Here is a 21268-nt window from a genome sequence, read left to right on the forward strand (position 1 = left end):
TTTGCTTGGAATGTTATTTTCCATCCCTTTACTTTCAATCTGTGTAGGTCTCTTGCTCTGAGGTGGGTCTCTTGTAGGCAGCATAGTGTGGGTCATGTTTTCTTATCCATTCAGCTACCCTGTGTCTTTTGATTGGGGCATTTAGTCCATTCACTTTGAGAGATATTACTGATAAAAACTTACTCATCTTTTCTCTTTGTACCTGTGTTCCTCTCTGTCTCATTCTTTTCCTTCATCTTCTTAAACCAGTCCCCTTAGCATATCTTGGAGTGCTGGTTTGGTAGAGATGTATTCTTTCAGCCTTGTTTTGTCTGGGAAACTCTGTATTTCTCCTTCTATTTTAATGGAGAGCCTAGCTGGGTAGAGCAGCCTTGGCTGTAGGCCCTTGCTTTTCATGGCTTGGAATATTTCTTGCCATTCCCTTCTGGCTTGTAGTGTTTCTGTTGAGAAGTCAGCTCCTGGGTGTATCGGGGCCCCCTTGTATGTTACTTTCTCCTTCTCCCTTGCTGCCTTGAGGATTCTCTCTTTGTCTTTGACATTTGCCATTTTAATGATGATGTGTCTTGGAGTGGACCTGCTTGAGTCCCTCTTGTGTGGGGTCCTCTGTGCCTCCTGGGTCCATGAGAGCCTTTCTCTCCTCAAATTAGGCAAATTTTCCATTACTTTTTCGAGGAGGTTCTCTATTCCTTGCTCCTCTTCTTCTCCTTCTGGTATCCCTATTATGTGGATATTATTACGTTTCAGGTTGTCCTGCATTTCCCTAAATGCCTCTTCACTCTTTTTGAGCCATTTTTCCATTTCTCGTTCCTTCTGGGAGCTTCTTTCTACCTTGTCCTCCATCTCACTGATTAGATCCTCAGCTTCATCCAGCCTGCTTTGGATTCCTTCTACTGTGTTCTTCAATTCAGTAATGGTATTCTTCATATCCTCTTGTGTCTTCTTGATAGTTTCTATGTCCTTTTCCAGACTGATATAGTTTGCTGTAAGATCCTGATAGTTTCTCTGCAGTTTCTCATAGTTCTCTTTGAGCTGGCTGAGCTCATTGAGCTTCCTTAGAACCATTGTTTTGAATTCCATATCTGATAGTTCCCTTTCCTCTATTTCATTTAGCTCTCTCTGTGGGGAGTCCCCTTTTCCACTCATTTGAGGGGAACTTCTTTTTCTTCCCATTTTTGTGAGAGTCTGTTAAGTATTTTTGTCCTTTACTTTTCTCTCTGGGCTTGCCTCTGATGATGTCAGTGTTGACCCTATAGTTCTTTGGGTTGTTTGTTTGAGCCTTTCAGGAGTCTAATGCCTGTGTCTGACTCCTGCTTGGAGCAGCTCTGTAAACCCTTCGGTCAGGGCTGGGCTATTTTTTGGGATCTCTCTGTGCTCTCACGTGGGCTTCTTGAGCGCGTTCCCAGCGCGGCAGGGTCCCCCACCAGCCTGGGCTCGCATGTGCTTGCCCCAGACCAGGGGGCTTATTCGCGACCTCGCGTACTCATCTGGCCCCCCTGGCATGTGAGTTTCACAGCACTGGTCAATTTAGGGTCTTCTATTGTGCATTTCCCCCGCTTTTGGCTCTTTGGGTGCGTTGCTTGCCCTCGCGAAATGGGGACTAGGGACCTGGGAGGAAATGAGCTCTAGGACTCTCCGGTTAATCCTGTTTCTGGTCTCTCCTCCAGGGACTCTGGGCAGCTCTACTTATTTTGTGGGCTGCTCCACAGTCATGGCGGGCGGGTCAATTTACGCCTGCCCTTTCTTCTCTGTGCACTCCCTCGCAGGCCATGGGTGCCAGTCTGTGTGAGGCCTTGCTGGCAGGTGCAAGCATTCGCCAGCCCGCGTGGGTCACACACACGCTCGCCAACCCTCCCCGGTCACTCGGCGCAAGTGTGTGCACCTGCTCTAGGTGTTTTGGGGGTGTCTATGTATGCTTTTCAGCTTTTGGCTCTTTGGGGGTGTGGCCTCTTCCTGCGCAATGGAGACTATGGCAATGAAAAGGAGTCGGGACTCCCCTGTTCCTCCTCCAGTTCTTTCCCCAATGCCTCCTTTTCTAGTCTCCCCTCAGGGGCCTCTGGGCAGTTCTGTGACCCCTCCTGCCACGGATCCAACCCCTATGCGGACTGCGTTTCAATCGCAGGCCGTCTGGTTCATGCGCGCCCCACTTCTGCTTCTTTGGGGTCACGCCTTTCCAGTCCACAATGGAGACTACCCAACGGGGAGGGAGTCGGGACTCCCCGGTTCCTCCTCCCATTCTTTCCCCAACGCCTCCATCTCCAGTCTCTCCTCAAGGCTCTCCGAGCCAGTCTGCACTCAGCCCTGCAGCTCACACACACACAAGCTGTGTGTGGAGCGCACAAAAGGCAGGTTAATTGATTCCCTTATGCCTGAGCGAGATGGTAGCTGCAGAGTGGGAAGTGCGTTATCACCCAGGCTTCACCAGCCGCCCTGTCAGTTCTCTTCACAAAGTTTTCCTCACCAGTCTTTTCCCAGGCATCAGCCCACCCTGCTGCCGCCTCTACCCAGAGATCAAGGAGGGTGGCTGCTGCTGTAACTTTTGCGTTTGCCCTTTAAATGTCTTTTTTCATCCCCAGCCACCTGTCTCTGGCAGAGAGCGCCCCTAAGTTTTGGGGTTGCGTTTTGTCTGTATTTTCTTGGCTTTAGCTGCTGTAGTTTAGGGGTTCCTGTTTATGATTCAGACCCCGTTCTTCTCGGGGGAAGCTAACTGGCTGTTTCAATGTCCCTCTGGTACCAGTGCCCGTGGGCACCCAGTCCACCCTCTCGAGCCTCCACCGCAATTCTCACCCGTTGGGATGTGTGAGAGTAGAATCCACTGTCCGCTTCACCAAGGCTCCTCTCTCACTATTACTCCACTGCTTTCCAGGTGATTACTCCATTATTTAGTTGCAATTCCAGTTTCGTTTTGGGAGGAGGTCAGCGTGACTCCCATTCACTCCTCCGCCATCTTTCCCACTCCTAAGTGATAAATTAATGAAGACTTCTATTCTAAAAAAATAGTTTTACATTAAAATTAACATAGTGATCCTGTTTTTATATGAGTTGAGAAACTTAGTCTCCAGTAAATCTACAGTAAACATATGAATTTTATGATGAAAACTGAGAAAACTTCATAATTTTTTAAAATTTTATTTTAACTTATTTTTTCAAATATATTTATGTCTGCCTACCCCCCACCACTTTCCCTTGCCTCCTCCCTCCTTCCCTCCCTCAGCTCTTCCCCTTTGGTTTTGTCCATGAGTCCTTGCTATTTGTTCCTTGACTTTCCCCTTCCCTTCCTTTTCCCCACCCCACCTCCCTCCTTCCCTCTTGTCTCTGTTGATTTCTTTTCCTTTCAGTGTTGCTGGTCTTATTTCATATTTTTTTTTATATAAAGCACTTATTGGAGTTTCTGAGTCCAGGAAAGGAAGATCTGATAACCAAGCAGAGGCACAGGCAAGCTGGGCAACACAGATTAAACTAGTGTGTGAAGAACATATCTGCCCAGAGCTGATAACCATGACCAAATACAATCACCCTCCAAATTGCTCCCACTCTTGTAAAATTAAATTAAGACTTCTCTTTAGTGAAGCTGTCTTTTATGAACTCAGACCTCCTCTGTAGTTTCTCAGAATTCATGTAGTGAAACAACATGGTTTTAATAATTGTACATGAATCTAAAATTCCACAGTATCTATCATGCATTCTATACCTGATCTCTAACCTGGGTCCCTGTGTCATGAGAGGCAATAGTCATTTTTGTAAAACTATGAAAGTGGCAGGAGGTCAGAGGTCCAAGCGTTAAGCCACCAGAGTTTAAGATTTTCTCATCATGCTCTTCCATCTGCCGCAACGGTGCACCCTGATGCTCATACTAATAATGGTAAATGGTGCTTAGAGACTGGGAAAATGTTTGCCAGTCTAAAAGGACTGAGGAGATCAGGTGAGACTAAATTTAAAGCCAACAACTGCTGAAATAACAACTACAGTATTGTAAGAGAAATTTTACCTTAAATCTTTTCTGTTTACAATGACTGAAAATTCAAAGGACATTTCTTCATCAGTAAGTAAACTATTTCCTGACTGTCTCTTGTGCATATTCACATTGTTACCTGCTTTAAAGACTATTATCCTTATCCACTTTTATTTTACTTCATGATGGTCAATGCTGCTGATTGTGCCCTATCATTTGTTTTGTTTAGTCATAGGTTATCACATGGTTGGCATTCCTGGTGAGAAGATCCTAGAAAAAGACAACCAAAAAAGTTGATAGACTAAGAGGAAAGTGACTAAAGCAGATGAAGAACACAGTGGCATGATGGTCATATGCACCTAGATTTGACTCTTTAAAAACATACAAAGCAAATAACCTTGGGATGAGCTTACCTCTCAGAGACTACTTCTGTTTTCTCATTAAAAAAAAAAAAAGAGGGGGGGTTTATGGCCCTGGCTGGTGTGGCTTAGTTGCTTGAGCACTGGCCTGAGAAGGGAAAGGTTGCTGGTTAGATTCCCAGTCAGGGGACATGCCTGGGTTGTGGGCCAGGTCCCCAGTTGGGGGCATGTGAGAGCCAACTATATCTTCCATGTTTCCTTCTCTTTCTCACTCCTCCTCTCCCTAAAAGTAAATAAATGAAATCTTAAAAATGAGGATTATGGTACTTGTTTTGCAAATCTTTTAATGGTTAGAAATTAATGTAAAATAACCATGTTGATATGCACATTTATTTATGATAGATTCTAATTAAAAATGGTTTCTCTTACCTCTTGAATAAAGATCAGAAATGTTACCTCCTCACCCCAACTCCAGTCAGAGGTTCCTTGGTGTGTGTGATACAATACATTCTTTAAGATTTTGTTCCTGCCTTTAGTACTCAAATTTGATTTGAATAAAATAAAACTATATGAAAGGTAAAGTAGTACTAGACTTTCAAGAAAATAATTTAAAGCTTTTGGTTTCTTTGGGTAAGATGATATAGGAATAAGAAAAACCAGAAATGTAGAACCTTGATTCAGTATAGTAGATCATGAAAGCTAGATTATTCAAATTGGATTTACACTAAAATGGATAGTACCACAGTTTTATAGGAAGATCTGAAACATTCTACTATTTTCTCTTTTTTGTTTCATTTTTGTAAAGTTGCTTAAAAATTCTATGCCTTGTAAAAGAATTTCTGTTTCCTTTACTCTCCATTAAAAATAATTAATAAAACAGGAGGACTTTTATCTCACATTTTAGATATTAGTTCCATTTTCAAATGCTTTGTGACTTCATTAGTTTGTCAAATGAGGTATCCTGGTTTTTGCTTCATGAAATATAAATAAACATATATATCTTAATGTCTTTTGTTCCTTGCATTTAAATTATTAAGGGTAGAACTAAATGAGATTTTAAAAATCCAATCTGTGCAGCCAGTAATATATATTTTTCTCTTTAAGCAAAGGATCTACAGCAAGAATTAGAATATCTTGTTAACTTCAAGGCTGTTAAAAATCTGCCATGGGGTTTGTATGATGTTGCTGAGTTGTTTGTCCTGGGGATATACTGAAACAAGAACCTATGTATGCACTGAGTTATTGTAATTCTGCAGAGTCTGAAGAATGGGCAACACAATATTATTTTTTAATTTATGACATTCAAACACAAAATCTTAAACTAATCAAATAAACAAAAAACAATCATACTACAGACTCTTTACCTTACATCTATAACATTTTTCTTTATAGTTTATATTTAAAAAAAAAAACATTTTTTTAATAAAGTCCTACTGAGAAACCTTCAGAGCCATAATTCCCCCAAATAGCTGAGTCACTCACCATCTGTGAAAGTTTGCAGCTGTCTCAGCCAAATCTGTCTCCTGGAGATAATGTAGGTTGTAGCTGGTGGGATTCTGAGTCCAAGAGATATTTTTTTTTTTCTGCCACATATGTACATTTCTCTAGTCTGAATTAGACTAGACACTTGGAAGCAAATTCTCTAGGTCTCTATTCCTTTTTTGCCTTTCTCTCTTTTGGATACATTTTATCTTCCCAGGTTCTAGACTTTTAGGAGATTTGGAACACTTTCCAAAGAAAACAGTGAGTAAAACTTGTCCCTAGTATAATTAGAAAAGCTATCTCTTTTGAAATTTCTGTACTATGTTTAACAGTATGATTAAGGAGCATTTTTATTTTTTTAATGTCTACCCATATACTTTATTTATTTATTTTTATATTTTTTTTCAAATACATTTGTCTCTGCCTTCCCCACATCACTTTCCCTTGCCTGCTCCACCCCACCTTCCCTCAAACCTTCCCCTTTGGTTTTGTCCATGATTCCTTGCTATATGTTCCTTGACTTTCCCCTTCCCTTCCTTTTCCCCACCCCCCCCTTCCTCCTTCCCTCTTGTCTCTGTTGATTTCTTTTCCTTTCAGTGTTGCTGGTCTTATTTTCCTTGCATCTTTGTATTGTTGCTTAGGTTTCGCTTATGAGATCATATGGTATTTGTATTTCGCTCCCTGGCATATTTTACTTAGCATAAAGCTCCCTAGTTCCATCCATGCTGTCGTGAAGTTTAGTAGTTCTTTTTTTCTTTCTGCTGCGTAGTATTCCATTGTGTAAAGGTACCATAGTATTTTGATCCACTTATCTACTGATGGGCATTTAGGTTGCTTCCAACATTGGCTATTGTAACTTGTGCTGTTATGAACATTGGGATGCATAGGTTTTTTGAATTGGCGTTTTAGGACTCTTAGGGTATAGTCCCAGCAGGGGAATCACTGGATCAAAAGGCAGTTCCATTTTCAGCTTTCTGAGGAAATTCCACACTGCTTTCCACAGTGGCTGCACCAGTCTGCATTCCCACCAACAATGTACTAGTGTTCCCTTTTCTCCACAGCCTTGCCAGCACCTGCTGTTTGTTGATCTGTTTATGATGGCCATTCTGAACGGTGTGAGGTGGTACCTCATGGTGGTTTTGATCTGCCTTTCTCTGATGGCTAGTGATGCTGAGCATCCTTTCAAATGCCTCTGGGCCCTCTGTATCTCTTCCTTGGAAAAGCGTCTGCCCAGGTCCTTTGCCCTTCTTTTGATGGGATCATTTGTCTTCTTGCAGTGGAGTCGAGTGAGTTCTTTATATATCTAGGAGATCAAACCACTATCTGATGTATCATTAGCAAATGTATTTTCACATACAGTTGGCTCCTTTTTTATTTTGCTGACTTTTTCTTTAGCTGCACAGAAGCTTCTTCTTTTGATGAGGTCCCACTTGTTTATTCCTTCCTTTATGTTCCTTGCTTTAGGAGACATATCAGTGAAAAAATTGCTGTGTGGGATATCTGAGAGTTTCCTGCCAATGGTCTCCTCTAGGACTTTTATGGTGTTGCGACATATTTAAGTCTTTTATCCATCTTGAGTTTATTTTTGTGTATGATGTCAGCTGATGATCCAATTTCTGTTTTTTGCATGTAGCCATCCAGCTCTCCCAACACCATTTGTTGAAGAGGCTATTATTGCTCCGTTTTATGCTTCTGCCGTCTTTGTCAAATATTAGTTACCCATATAGACCTGGGCTTATTTCTGAGCTTTCTATTCTGTTCCACTGGTCTAAGTGTCTGTTCTTGTCCCAGTACCAGATTATTTTCAGTATAGTGGCTTTGTAGTATAGTGTCATGTCCAGTATTGTGATGCCTCCTCCTTTGTGTTTCTTTCTCAAAATTGCTGAGGCTATTCGGGGTCATTTATGGTTCCATATAAATTTTTGAAATGTCTGTTCTATTTCTGTGAAATACGCCATTGGTATCTTAATAGGGATTGTGTTGAATCTATAAATTGCTTTGGGTAGTATGGACATTTTGAGGATATTAATTCTTCCAATCCATGAGCACGGCATATGCTTCCATTTATTTGCATCTTCCTTAATTTCTTTGTTCAATGTTGTATAGTTTTCTGTGTAAAGGTCTTTTACCTCCTTGGTTAAATTTATGCCTAGGTACTTTATTTTTCTTCTTGCTAAATCAAATGGTATTTTTTTTTCTGATTTCTTCTTCTTCTATTCCATTGCTGGTGTACAAAAATGCCTTTGATTTCTGAAAATTGACTTTGTATCTTGCTGTTTTGCCAAATTGACTTATGAGGTTAAGGAGTTTTTGGTGGAGTCTACAGGGTTCTCTATGTACACTATCATGTCATCTGCAAACAACGATAATTTTTTTTCCTCCTTTCCTATTTGGATGCCTTTTATTTCTTTTTATTGTCTGACCACTGTGGCTAGGACATCCAATATAATTTTGGAAAGAAGTACTGAAAGCGGACATCTGTGTCATGTTCCCGATGTTAGTGGGATAGCTTTCAGTTTTTGCCCGTTGAGTATGATATTGGCTGTAGGTTTTTCATATATGGCCTTTATTACATGGAGGAATGCCCCCATTTATTCCCATTTTGCTGAGTGTTTTGATCATAAATGGGTGCTGTACCTTATTGAATGCTTTTTCCTGCGTCTATCGAGATGATCATGTGGTTTTTGTCTTTCCTTTTATTTATGTGATATATTACGTTTACTGATTTGCGTATATTGAACCATCCCTTCATCCCTGGGATGAATCCCACTTGATCGTGGTGGATAATCTTTTTAATGTATTGCTGGATGAGGTTTGCCAATATTTCATTGAGGATTTTAGCATCTATGTTCATCAGCAAAATTGGCCTGTAGTTTTCTTTCTTTGCAGAGTCTTTGTCTGGTTTTGGGATTAGGGTGATGCTGGCCTCATAGAAAGAGTCTGGGAGTCTTCTCTCCTCTTGGATTTTTTGGAATAGTCTGAGAATGGCAGGTGTTAGCTCTTCCTTAAATGTTTTGTATAATTCTCCTGTGAAACTGTCCAGCCCTGGGCTTTTGTGTGTCAGTAGTTTCTTGATTACTGCTTCTATTTCCCCTGCTGTTAGTGGTCTGTTCAAGCTTTCTCCTTCTTCCTCCTTCAGTGTTGGAAGATTATAGTTTTCTAGAAATTTGTCCATTTCATCAAGATTTTCAAATTTCTTGGCATATAATTGTTCATAGTAGTTTCTTACCATCCTTTGTATTTCTGTGGTATTAGTTGTTATTTCTCCTTTTTCGTTTCTGATATTAATAATTTGGGTCTTCTCCCTTTTTTTCTTGATGTGTCTGCTTAAAGGCTTGTCAATTGTATTTATCTTTTCACAGAACCAGCTTCTGGATTTGTTTATCCTTTGTATTTTTCTTTTCATCTCTATGTCATTTGGTTTGGCTCTAATCTTGACTATTTCCTTCCTTGGACTTGCTCTGGGATTTATTTGTTGTTGTTTCTCCAGTTCTTGAAGTTGTAGTGTTAGGTCTTTTATTTGAAATGTTTCTGTCTTTTTTAGGTAGGCCTGTATTGCTATGAACTTCCCTCTCAGGACTGCCTTTGCTGTGTCCCATAGGTCTTGGACTGTTGTTTGTTCATTTTCATTTGTTTCCAGAGACTTTTTGATTTCTTCTCTTCTCTCATTATTGACCCATTCATTGTTTAATAGTCTACTGTTCAGTCGCCATGAGTTTGCAAGTTTTTGAAGTTTCTCTTTGAGGTTGATTTCCAATTTCAAGGCCTTGTGGTCTGAGAAAAAGTTTGGTATTATTTCAATTTTCCTGAATTTGCTGAGACTTGCATGTGTCCTATCATGTGATCTATCTTTGAAAAACTGCCATGAGCATTTGAAAAGAATGTAAATTTTTCTTCTTTGGGATGTAAGGTTCTATATATGTCAGTTAAGTCTATTTCATTCAGTGTGTCATTCACCTCCAAAATATCGTTATTGATGTTTTGTTTGGAAGATCTGTCCATTTTCGACAGTGGGGTATTGAAATCCCCTACTATTAGTGTGTTTCTATCTATATCTTTTTTGAGGTCATCTAAGATTTTCCCTATTAACTTGGGTGCCCCTATGTTGGGTGCATATAAGTGTGCAATGTTTATGTCTTCTTGATAAATTCTTCCTTTAAGTATTATAAAGTGCCCCTCTGGGTCTCTTTTTATGGCCTTTGTTTTGAAATGAATTTTGTGTGATATAAGTATTGCAACCCCTGCTTTCTTCTCTTGCCCATTTGCTTGGAATATTTTTTTTCCATCCCTTTACTTTCAATCTGTGTAGGTCTCTTGCTCTGAGGTGGGTCTCTTGTGGGCAACATATGTGTGGGTCATGTTTTCTTATCCATTCAGCTATCCTGTGTCTTTTGATTGGGGCATTTAGTCCATTTACATTGAGAGTTATTACTGATAGCAACCTATTCATTTTTTCTCTTTCTACCTTTGTTTTTCTCTTTCTCACTCTTTTCCTTAATCTTCTTAAAGCCGTCCCTTTAGCATATCTTGGAGTGCTGGTTTGGTAGAGATGTATTCTTTTAGCCTTCTTTTGTCTGGGAAACTCCATATTCACCCTTGTACTTTAATTGAGAGCCTTGCTGGTTAGCGCAGCCTTGGTAGTAGGACCTTGCTTTTCATGACTTGGAATATTTGTTGCCATCGCCTTCTGGCTTGTAATGTTTCTTTAGAGAAGATAGCTCCTAGCCATATTGGGGCCCCCTTGTATGTTACTTTCTCCTTCTCCCTTGCTGCCTTGAGGATTCTCTCTTTGTCTTTGATAGTTGCCATTTTAAAGATGATGTGTCTTGGAGTGTACCTTTTTGGGTCCCTCATGAGTGGGGCCCTGTGTGCCTCCTCAATCCATGAGACCTTTTCTCTCCTCAAATTGGGGAAATTTTCCATCATTACTTTTTCAAGGAGGTTCTCTATCCCTTGCTCCTCTTCTTGTCCTTCTGGTATCCCTATTATGTGGATATTATTGTATTTCATGTTGTCCTGCCTTTCCCTAAATGCCTCTTCATTCTTTTTGAGTCTTTTTTCCATTTCTTTTTCTTTCTGGGAACTTTTGTCTACCTTATCCTCCAACTCACTGATTGATCCTCAGTTTCATCCAGCCTGCTTTTGATTCTTTCTACTGTGTTCTTCAATTCAGAAATGGTATTCTTCATATCCTCTTGTATCTTCTTGATAGTTTCTATGTCCTTTTCCAGGTTGATATAGTTTGGTGTAAGATCCTGATAGTTTCTCTGCAGTTTCTCAAAGTTATCTTTGAGCTGGCTGAGCTCTTTGAGCTTCCTTAAAGCCAGTGTATTGAATTCAATATCTGATAGTTCCCTTGCCTCTATTTCATTTAGCTCTCTCTGTGGGGAGTCCCCTTTTCCACTAATTTGGGGGGAACTTGTTTTTTTCCCCTTTTTGTGTGAGTCTATTATTTAATGAATTTATTTATTTAATTATTTTTGCTTCTACATCATTTGATCCATCTAGATTTCCTGAATTTGTGGATTAAACTTCTATGGTAGTAGGCGGGTCTTTTTATTTATTTCTTTATTTATTTAATTTTTTTTTCTTTTCTTTCTGTACCTGCCTCTGATGATGTCAGTTGTTGCCTCTATATGACATTGGGTTGTTGTTTGAGCTTTCCAGGAATCTATTGTCTCTGTCTGACTCCTGCTTTGGGCAGCTCTGTGACCCCTTCGGCCAGGGATCCACTATTTCTGTGGATCGCTTTGTACTTTCAGGCCAGCTCCTTGAGTGTGCTACCCTGCCCGCCTGGGCACACGCACGTGCTTGCCCCAGCCCATGGGCGTTTACTTGCCTTACCTTGCGCACTCGTCTGGCGCCCATGCCCAGTGGGCACCTTGGCACTGGTCAGTTTAGGGTCTTCTATTGTGTGCTTTTCCCGCTTTTGGCTCTTTGGGGGCATTGCCTGCCCTTGCAAAATGAAGACTATGGAAATGGGAGAAAGTCAGCTCCAGGACTCTCAGGTTAATCCTGTCCCCAGTCTCTCCTCCAGGGTCTCTGGGCAGCTCTGTGACCCCTTTGGCCAGGGATCCACTATTTCTGTGGACCGCTTTGCACTCACCGCCCAAGTGGGCACCTGTTTACTGCTGCCTTAGCTGATTTGCGCACTCCCTCTCAGGCCCCGTGGGTGCCAATCTCGGGAGCCCTCGCCTGCCCACGGGGTCACGGGTCCGTATATGCACTCGCCAACCCTCGCGAGCCATTTGGCGCTTGTGTATGCCTGCCTGCACTGGGTGGTTTTAGGCTGTCTATTGTGTGCTTTTCAACTTTTGGCTCTTTGGGGGCGTGGCCTGCCTGGGGACAATAGAGACTATGGAAAGGAGAAGGAGTTGGGATTCCCCGGTTCCTTCTCTCGTTCTTTCCCCAATGGCTCCATTTCCAGTCTCTCCTCAGGGGTCTCTGGGCAGTTCTGTGACCCTTTCAGCCAGGGATCCACTATTTCTGTGGACTGCATTGTTGTCACCAGCTGTCTGGCTCTTGTGTGCCCCACTTCTGCCTCTTAGGAGGCACATCCTGCCTGCACAAAACGGAGACTACAGAATGGAGAGGGATTCAGGACTCCCCGGTTCCTCCTTCCAGTCTTTCCCCAACCCCTATGTCTCCAGTCTCTCCTCAAGGCTCTCTATGCAGCTGTGTGAACCCTTTGGCCAGGGATCCTCTATTTCTCACAGCTTGTCTGCACTTAGTCCCCCAGCTCACATGTGCATAAGCTGTGTGCAAAGTGCACAAAAGGCAGGTTAATTGATTTCCTTATGCCTGAGTGAGATGGTAGCTGCAGAGTGGGAGGTGCGTTATCACCGGGGCTCCGCTGGCCACCGTCTTAGTTCTCTTCACAAAGTTTTCCTCAACAATCTTTTCCCAGGTACCAGCCCACTCTGCTGCCACCTCTATGCAGAGATCAAGGAGGGCAGCTGCCACTGCAAATTTTTTTGGCCCTTTATATGTCTTTGCATCCCCAGCCACCTGTCTCTGGCAGAGAGTGCCGCTAAGCTTTTCGGGGTTGCGTTTTGTCTGTATTTTCCTGGTTTTAGCTGCTGTAGTTTAGGGGTCCCTGTTTATGATTCAGACCCCATTCTTCTCGGGGAGAGCTAACTGGCTGTTTCAATGACCCTCTGGTACTGGTGCCCATGGGCGCCCAACCCACCCTCTCGAGCCTCCACTGCACTTCTCACCCATTGAGATGTATGAGAGTTGAATCCACTGTCTGTCCATGGCCCCAAGGCTCCTCTCCCTCTATCCTTCAATTGTTTTCCAGGGGATTTCTCCACTCTTTAGTCGCAATTCCAGTTTGGTCTTGGGAAGAGGTCAGTGTGACTCCCATTCACTCCTCCACCGTCTTCGAAATCTCCAAAGAAGTGTTTTTACTCTTAAGAAGTAGAGAAGTTAAATTCTAATTCTCATTTTTGTGAATGCCTCACTGTAAACAATGATCTTGAGCTTGTGGTTTATGCAGTATTAAATTCCAGAATGACCTCTTTACACGGGTTTCCAGAGAGAATGACTAACTAACTTGGAACAAAATAATACACAATACTGATTTGAGTTTCCATAAAATGGTTTAATTCTGTAGCCAAACTAGTAAAAGCCACTCACAGAATAGTAATTATATTCAGAGAGAAATTTTGAACTTTGTATTGAGTGTTCGGCTAAGAAGGAAAACTGCCTTTATCCAGAGGAATGAAGGTGAATTCTATGGAGATTTTGCAGGATATTGTCACAAATGAGTTAGATTCCACTACAGCAAGAAAATATTTTATGTTGTTTGAGAGTCCAATGTTTTATATTTCAAAAGGCAATTACTAAGATACTAGTAATTTAAAATTTATGATATTTGGGTAGAAGGGCTAAACTTATGATTTGTAGTGTTTGTGAACTAGGCAAATTAAAAGAGTAAGGAATATATGGCTACATTTTCAAGTAAGAAAACATTTTTAATCTTTTGTATGTATCATTAATGAAGTTAATTGCAAATTATTTTTAAATTACTCATCAAATTGAGTTTAAAATAATTATCATTTGTCAACCTTATTAATCTTTGAAAGCAATACAATTACATTTTTTATCCATCTAAGACAGTAATTTTACTAATTTAAACATGAATTATTAGTTCAAATTAGTTCTATTTATAGTGCTTAATCAATGCTGGCACAAGTATACGTGAAAAGTCAGAAACTGTTCTGGATGACCAAGAATTATTAGCTTATTTGTGTATATAAATGTCCTACAGCCCTTCTAACAAGTGTTTATGGGCTTAAAGATACCTGAACATAAATCCAACATGAGTAAATGCCTTGGGGCACATAAAAGGGACAGTATACTAGAAATTTGAGAACCAGCAATGGATACAAGCTTTTTTAACTTTCAGGCTATGGACATCATTGGGCCAAAAGTGCTAGAAACAGCAGAAGAGATCCAGGAGAGACGTCAAGAGGTGTTGACTAGGTACCAGAGGTTCAAGAAGCTAGTTGCTGAGAGGGGCCAGAAACTCGAAGAATCCTATCACTACCAGGTTTTCAGACGGGATGCAGATGATCTGGAGAAATGGATTTTGGAGAAACTCAAGATTGCAGAAGATAAGAACTATGAAGACGCAACTAACATACAGGTCACTCAGTTCCACTCATTTCCCCAGAACAGATCAAAAGATCTCTAGAAAGGGAAATAGTCTTGTAATGTAAGTGTATATCTGGCTAGCTGAAGGAGGAGGATGTAATAGAAAGATTAGACTATCTGTTAAGGGCAGTAATTTTGCCTTTAAGTAGCCCATACCTCCAAGTTAAAAGTATGGGCTACTTAAGCTTCTGTGCCTTATTTACAAAGTAAAGTCATTCTAAGTAACATTCTGTGAATATATTATTCACCTGATGTTAAAATATGGACAAATCTGTGACTAAGAATTTAAGGAATTTATTCATGTGATTTTAATATTTAGTGATATTAAGGATGGAACTGAGGTAAAGAAACATCAGTGCTTCTGAAACAATTGATTTCCACTCTCCTCAGAAAGACATGAATTAACCTGGGTTTTTCCTGGGTTTTCTGCAAATGGGTAAACATTTGTTAGGTCCAAATGAGAGGCTCCAGGGGTAGAAGTTTAGGGAAGTTATTACCCTAATATGTATTATAGCATGTAGCATAATCATGATCATAAGAGTTACATGCCTAAAAGGGACAACAATTATTATGTTATTTAATTAGTTATTTAATTTAATTAATTAGTTATAGGGTTTTATTAAATGTATTAATTTATATATGACAATAATATAATCTGATATGTATAAACTTCATTTCTGAAAAAGGTGTTATTGTAATGGTTATCTTCCTCATTGTTCTCTACTGCACTTAGTGTTTCTTTTCTAAAAATTTTTTTTTTCCTGAAGAGGAAAAACTGTGTTGCATTCTTTCATTTCTCCAGGAGACAATTGAGACTTTAAAATAATAAGGTATTAATGGAAATTTTCCAAAGACAGTAAGTACATTAATAAAACCTTTTTATATAATCTCTGACTTTGAGCCTGAGATTCTTCAAAAACCTGTGTGCAGTGGTTCTGCCTAAAGTGACCATTTCTTTTAGAATGTGACTCCTCTAACTATGGTCATAGGGCTATCACTAAATCTGAGTTGAGCAACAAATATTTCTGACTGAAAGTAAGAAGAGGAACAAAGAAATCTCTTTATGGTCCAGGGAGACTAGGATTCATTAGCTATAAACTCTGATTTCTAAACTTTAGGGGAAGTATCAAAAACATGAAGCCTTTGAAGTCGAGGTACAAGCAAAATCAAGAGTCATTCCTGAGCTGGAAGAAATCAGGAAAGTCCGATTTGCTGAGGGACATTTTGCCCATGAAGACACCAAGGTAAATATGTGGTAAGGCTCTCAAAGATAAGTTTCTAATTGTTGATACTTTATCAGGGCTTTAAATGATTATACCAAATATAAACTCTGATGTAGCTGGCTTGGAAGTAGTGGTCTTGCTTCTTATTTCCTAATGGGGATGGAGCAAGAAAAATTATGGGATGTCCTTATGTTCCTTGAATTGTGAAGAAGAGTTATGATACAAAAGCTGACATTGTTGGCATCACATTCCTCCTTATGCCACTGCAGAATAAATTAACTCAAGATCAAGCCCACTTCAGTCTGGTTCTACATTTTCCAGATGAATTGGCTTTCCCAAATGTCCTAATTATTTCTTCAGACTTCAGAGTCCTGGTCATGTAAACTTTTTGGACAAATAATGCTCTCCATTTAAAATCTTCTCTGAAATATTTATCCTTTTGTCTATTGAGCCCTCTTTCTCCTCATAGTCCATATGTATGACTATTATTGTAGATCTCCAAATCCTCCTAATCACCTTGAGAAACTCTTAAATTCCCTTTTCTTCAGAAAATCCTCCTTGAAAACTGAAGATCACCACCACTTTGGAACTCACTATTAATGTATCAGATCTTTTCTGATTTAATCTATGAACTCTTCCAACATATTTTTGTTGATATAGTCAATTCAGGATCTTTTTATGTAAATGTGTTTTTTTTTACTGTTTATGTATTTTTAAGTTGCCAAAATATTTATATCACATATTTAAAAATTGGGACTGGTCTTCCTATATTTAGCAAAATCTTTCTCATGTTACTGTCAACAAAATATAGTCAGAAAACAAATATTTTAACCAGAATAGAATCTTATTAGAAGGAGAAATCTGTAACAATAAAATCTTAGATATTATTTATTGATACAAAATAGAAATTTTTGTATTACAGTTTTGTGTGCTACAAATTCCTACATTAATTAAAATATTTGAGAAATATTTAAAATATCTTCATATCTACCAGAATAATTAGGGTTTTGTCAGATTGTATCATGCAGCATTTAGAGAGAAACGTGGTCTGCATACTGCCTTGAACCATGGAGTAGTTGTAAGATACAAGATTCTTGAAGACATGACATAGATGAGAACTTTAATTTTACAAGACATGTGCTACAGATTCTTCAAGCTTATCTTGCTTCAAAGACCTCGACTAAATGGTCTCAGATTCTGTTATTTCCTTGGTGCTATTGATCTTATTTTTTGTAAGCCAGCAAGATATTTTCTGGTAAATAGTTCATTCTAAGTTTCTTTTTTTTCCTTACATTTTTATTTTTATTTTTGTAAATTTATAAATCATGTTTATTTTATTACAGTGGTCTCAGTTTTTGCCCCTTTATCCCCCTTCACCCATCCCACCCCGACCCCCTACTCCCACAACCATTCCCACTCTGTTGTCCATGTCCATGGGTCATTCATACATGTTCTTTGTTTAGTCCCTTCCCCTTCTTTCCACCATTGTCCTCTCTCCCCATCCCCTCCGGTCACTTTCAGTCTGCTCCAAGTTTCTGTGCCTGCGGTTTATTTTGTTCGTTAGTTTATTTTGTTGAATAGAGTCCACTTATAGGTAAGATCAAATCGTATTTGCCTTTCATCAACTAGCTTATTTCACTTAGCTTAATATTCTCCAGTTCCATCCATGTTGTCGCAAAAGATAGGAGTTTCATCTCTCCCTCCCTTTCTTCCTCCCTTCCTTCCTCCCTTCCTTCCTCCCTCCCTCCCTCCCTTCCTTCCTTCTTTATTTATTAAATGCAGATTGATTTTATTTTTTTAAATGTCAAAGTTAATTATAAAATATTAAAAAATTTAAAACCATTATAAAGGCTCAGCAATTGAACCAACATGACACCAGCACAGAAATAATCAAATAGATCAATGAAATATAATGAGCATTCTAGAAACAAATGTATATATGTCTAACAATCTATGATTAAGTTGATACTTCAAATCAATAAGGAAAATTAGGCTTATTCAACAAATAAGGTGCATAGACCACTATTACTTGAAATAAAACAAATATAGAGCCCTATTTCACACATTATACAAGAAATATTCAGGTGAGTTAAAAATCAATATGTAGAATCTAAGGACTTTTAGAAGAATATAGAAAAAATATGGAACGCTTCACGAATTTGCATGTCATCCTTGCGCAGGGGCCATGCTAATCTCTGTATTGTTCCAATTTTAGTATATGTGCTGCCAAAGTGAACTCTCATTCTAAGTTTCTCATGTGACTTTGGCACTGATTAGAAAACTCTCTATTACGTACCTATTAAAATTCTGTTTCCCCTGATCCAGTTCAAGTGAGCACTCTTCCATGAATTTCTACTGTTTCCTCTCTTATTGTTTATAGTCACTTTATCCTCTGAAACCCTAAAACATTTCTAAAATTTCTTGTCTAATGGGAGATATCTGTTTAGTTTCAAAGCTGTTTCCATACATATCCCTCTTTCTCTTTTAAATATTTGTTGGGCAAGTAATGCACAAGTGAATAGGAGGAGACATTTTTACCTAAGTCCTTCCCTTTGCCCACATCTGAGTCTGCACCTACTCCACACCCTCTGTAACTTAGTAGTTTTTCCTGTCCTCCCCAAAGGTCCATCTGGAGGAACTGCGTCGTCTATGGGACCTGCTGATAGAGCTGACCCAGGAGAAGGGGATCTTCCTTCTGCGGGTCCTGAAGCTCCAGCAGTACTTACAGGAATGTGCTGACATCTTAGAGTGGATTGGAGACAAGGTATAAAACTAAACAGTGTGCATTTAGGACTTCCCACTTACCTATCCCAAGCATCCAAACCAATTTAATATAAACTATTAAAAAAAAGTCAGGGTGTCTGTTCCTGGACTTTGTCCCTTGAAAGAAAGAGAAATTTTGGCAAAGTTTTCAGGGTATTCTGGATATTAACATTGTAAAGGGGAGGGTAAATCTAAATTATGACTCTGAATATGAAGAATAAAAGGCTTATGCAAAAACTGTGCACTTGAAGACAATTGTCCCCCTTCTACCTGCCATGATATTTCACTTCATTTTCTAGATTTCCCTTCTTACTGTAGGTCTAGCCTGACAGCGTTGCCAGTTCTTTTCTTACCGCCTTGTCTATCAGTGCCTATAATTATGAAGGTTTATTTTTTTATAAATACTTAAAGATTAATACTATAGTTAGAACTAAATATTTATGCAAACAAATGTTTAGCATAACTTTGTAAATATTCAGTATGTTGAATTGAGTATAAACAGGATGAATTTACCTTTGTGCTCCATATTTATGTTTTATGTTCCAAGACATAAAAGGTGTTTCTAGGAGCTATGGTCAACAATACCCCTGATAGCTCTGAAGGATTACCCCAAAGAGCACTGCCCCTTGGGTCAGTGTGCCACTTTAGGAAATATATTTCTGCTTCTGGCTTTTTCTGGAAGTGGTTTTCCCAGGCTCCACCTGTATCTCCTTCTGAGTTATTCTAGGAAGGCAAGCATGTATTTGAAGCATTTTACCTGAAGGAATTCATAAATCTTTTCTGTTGATTCAATTGACTTTTCTGTGTGTACAGGAGGCCATAGTGACATCAGTAGAACTGGGTGAGGACTGGGAACGCACAGAGGTTCTACATAAGAAATTTGAAGAGTTCCAAGTGGACCTGGCAGCTCGAAAAGGGAGAGTGGATGGAGTGAACCAATATGCTAATGAAAGTGCTAAGGTAAGGTAGAGAGCAAGGGTCTATCCAGGGATAGAGTTCTGATCTTGAAGAAGAATTTCTGGCCAATAATATTTGGGACATGAGGTATATAGGACATTCTGAGAAAACAGAAGGATGAATGTCCTTAGAGTAATATGCCCAAATCAATTTCTTCTCCTTTCTGGATCCGTCCTTTGCCAGTCTCTGGGAATGGAAATGTGAGTGAGTGAGTAGTGAGTGAGTGAGTGAGTGTATACAGAAATTAAATATACAATGAGGTAACTCCTGCATCACCCAGTACACAAATTACTCTTGTTTATGCAGCATTCTTTCTTCACAAAGAAAAATTATAATAAAGTAACAAAAAATATAAAGTAATGGTGGGCTATTATATACAATAACATTAAAGATGATTTTTAAGTGGGGGTGGAGAGAAAGGAAGCAGATTTTAATTAGGTTACTTAAAAATATGTTTAAGTTTTCAATATCTGAACAGGCAAATAGTATAAATAGTAAAAAATAGCCCTTTTATATACAAGAAATAAATAAATAGTTCTATTACCATATAATACATTGTCATGTTTAATGCACACCCATACTTTTGGCCCCAACTTTCAGGAAAACAATCTTTTGTTTTTTATTTCAATTTTTTAACTCAATTTTTATTTATTTATATAAATAAATAGATACTTGTTTTTTTATTATAAATGAATTTTAGCATTTATTTTTGAACATATAATGGCACAAGAAATTTTATGTAACAAATAATTACAAAGCACAAGAACAAATACAAGGTATTCAGACAATTATACATAATGCACATCCTTATTTTTCCCTCAAAAATTTGGACAAAAACATGCACATTATACATGGCAAAATACAGATATATGCAAGAAAACTGGGAAGTCAGTCTGATTTTATGTGTATATAAAAGACTACACACTCCAACAATTAGCTCTTATGTTTTTTCATTTATGATTCCATTATCACTAGAGCTTTATCATGGGAACTATTTTTTTGAGTTAATAGAACCAAGATTTCAAGATGAATAAGTACTGGTGTAGGGAAAATAACCTGTTTCCCAATTTTTTCTTCAGGCTACATATCCAGCAGTTCCTAAAGATTCTCTGTTCACTGTCTTTCTCTTGTTGTAGAAATTTTTATCTATTGCTATCACAAACTGCCACAAAATTTTAAAGAACATCATTTTTAAAATATTTTTTAATTGTTCAAATATGTTTGTCTCCATTTACCTGCCATCACTTTCCCCTACCCTTTCCACCCCCACCTCCCTCCTTCAATCCCTCCCCATCTTGGCTCCTTCATACATTTTCCTTGATTTGACCCTTCCCCTCCCTTTCCCTGCTTCCCCCTTCTTCCTTCCCTCTCATTTCTGTTTGTTTCCTATTTCTTTCAATGTTACTGGTTATATTTCCCTTGCTTGTTTGTTTTGTTGATTAGGTTTCACTTATAGGTGAGATCATATGGTATTTGTCTTTTATCCCCTGGCTTATTTCACTTAGCATAATGCTCTCCAGTTCCATCCATACTGTCATGAAGCACAGTAGCTCATTCTTTCTGCTGCATAATATTCCATTGTGTAAATATACCATGGTTTTTTAATCCACTTATTTACTGATGGATACTTAGGTTGTTTCCAGCACTTGGCTATTGTAAACTGTGCTTCTGTGAACATTGGGGTGCATAGGTTCTTTTGAATTGGTGTTTTGGGGTTCTTAAGGTATAATCCCAGCAGTGGAATATAGGGTTAATAAATCTCATTGCTTCAGGTAGTTTGAAAACATGTATACAATTTCCTGCAAAATTAAATATGTATGCAGTTGTGTATAATGCTCAATAGAGGAAAATTGCTGTCATTTGAGCTTTAAAGGCAT

At 39.0% G+C, this 21268-nt stretch overlaps 1 protein-coding gene and 1 non-coding gene across 2 annotated transcripts in view; one reads left to right on the top strand and one right to left on the bottom strand.

The window, feature by feature from the left end:
- The first annotated feature begins 5920 nt into the window (after nucleotides 1–5920).
- Nucleotides 5921–21268, top strand: part of SPTA1 (spectrin alpha, erythrocytic 1) — a 161308-nt gene continuing 145960 nt past the window's right edge. The window contains exons 1-5 of the mRNA XM_054563351.1: nucleotides 5921–6051; nucleotides 14201–14440; nucleotides 15567–15692; nucleotides 18295–18435; nucleotides 19248–19394. Coding sequence (XP_054419326.1) covers nucleotides 14204–14440; nucleotides 15567–15692; nucleotides 18295–18435; nucleotides 19248–19394 — 651 coding nt within the window. The 5' untranslated portion in view covers nucleotides 5921–6051; nucleotides 14201–14203. The remainder of the gene's footprint in view (nucleotides 6052–14200; nucleotides 14441–15566; nucleotides 15693–18294; nucleotides 18436–19247; nucleotides 19395–21268) is intronic.
- Nucleotides 17807–17908, bottom strand: LOC129062478 (U6 spliceosomal RNA). Its single transcript, XR_008528273.1, has one exon. It is a non-coding gene; the product is annotated as a U6 spliceosomal RNA (small nuclear RNA).

The sequence above is a fragment of the Pteronotus mesoamericanus genome, unplaced genomic scaffold (genome assembly GCF_021234165.1).
Source record: "Pteronotus mesoamericanus isolate MK-2021 breed Mesoamerican mustached bat unplaced genomic scaffold, CSHL_Meso_final scaffold_705, whole genome shotgun sequence".
NCBI lineage: Eukaryota > Metazoa > Chordata > Mammalia > Chiroptera > Mormoopidae > Pteronotus > Pteronotus mesoamericanus.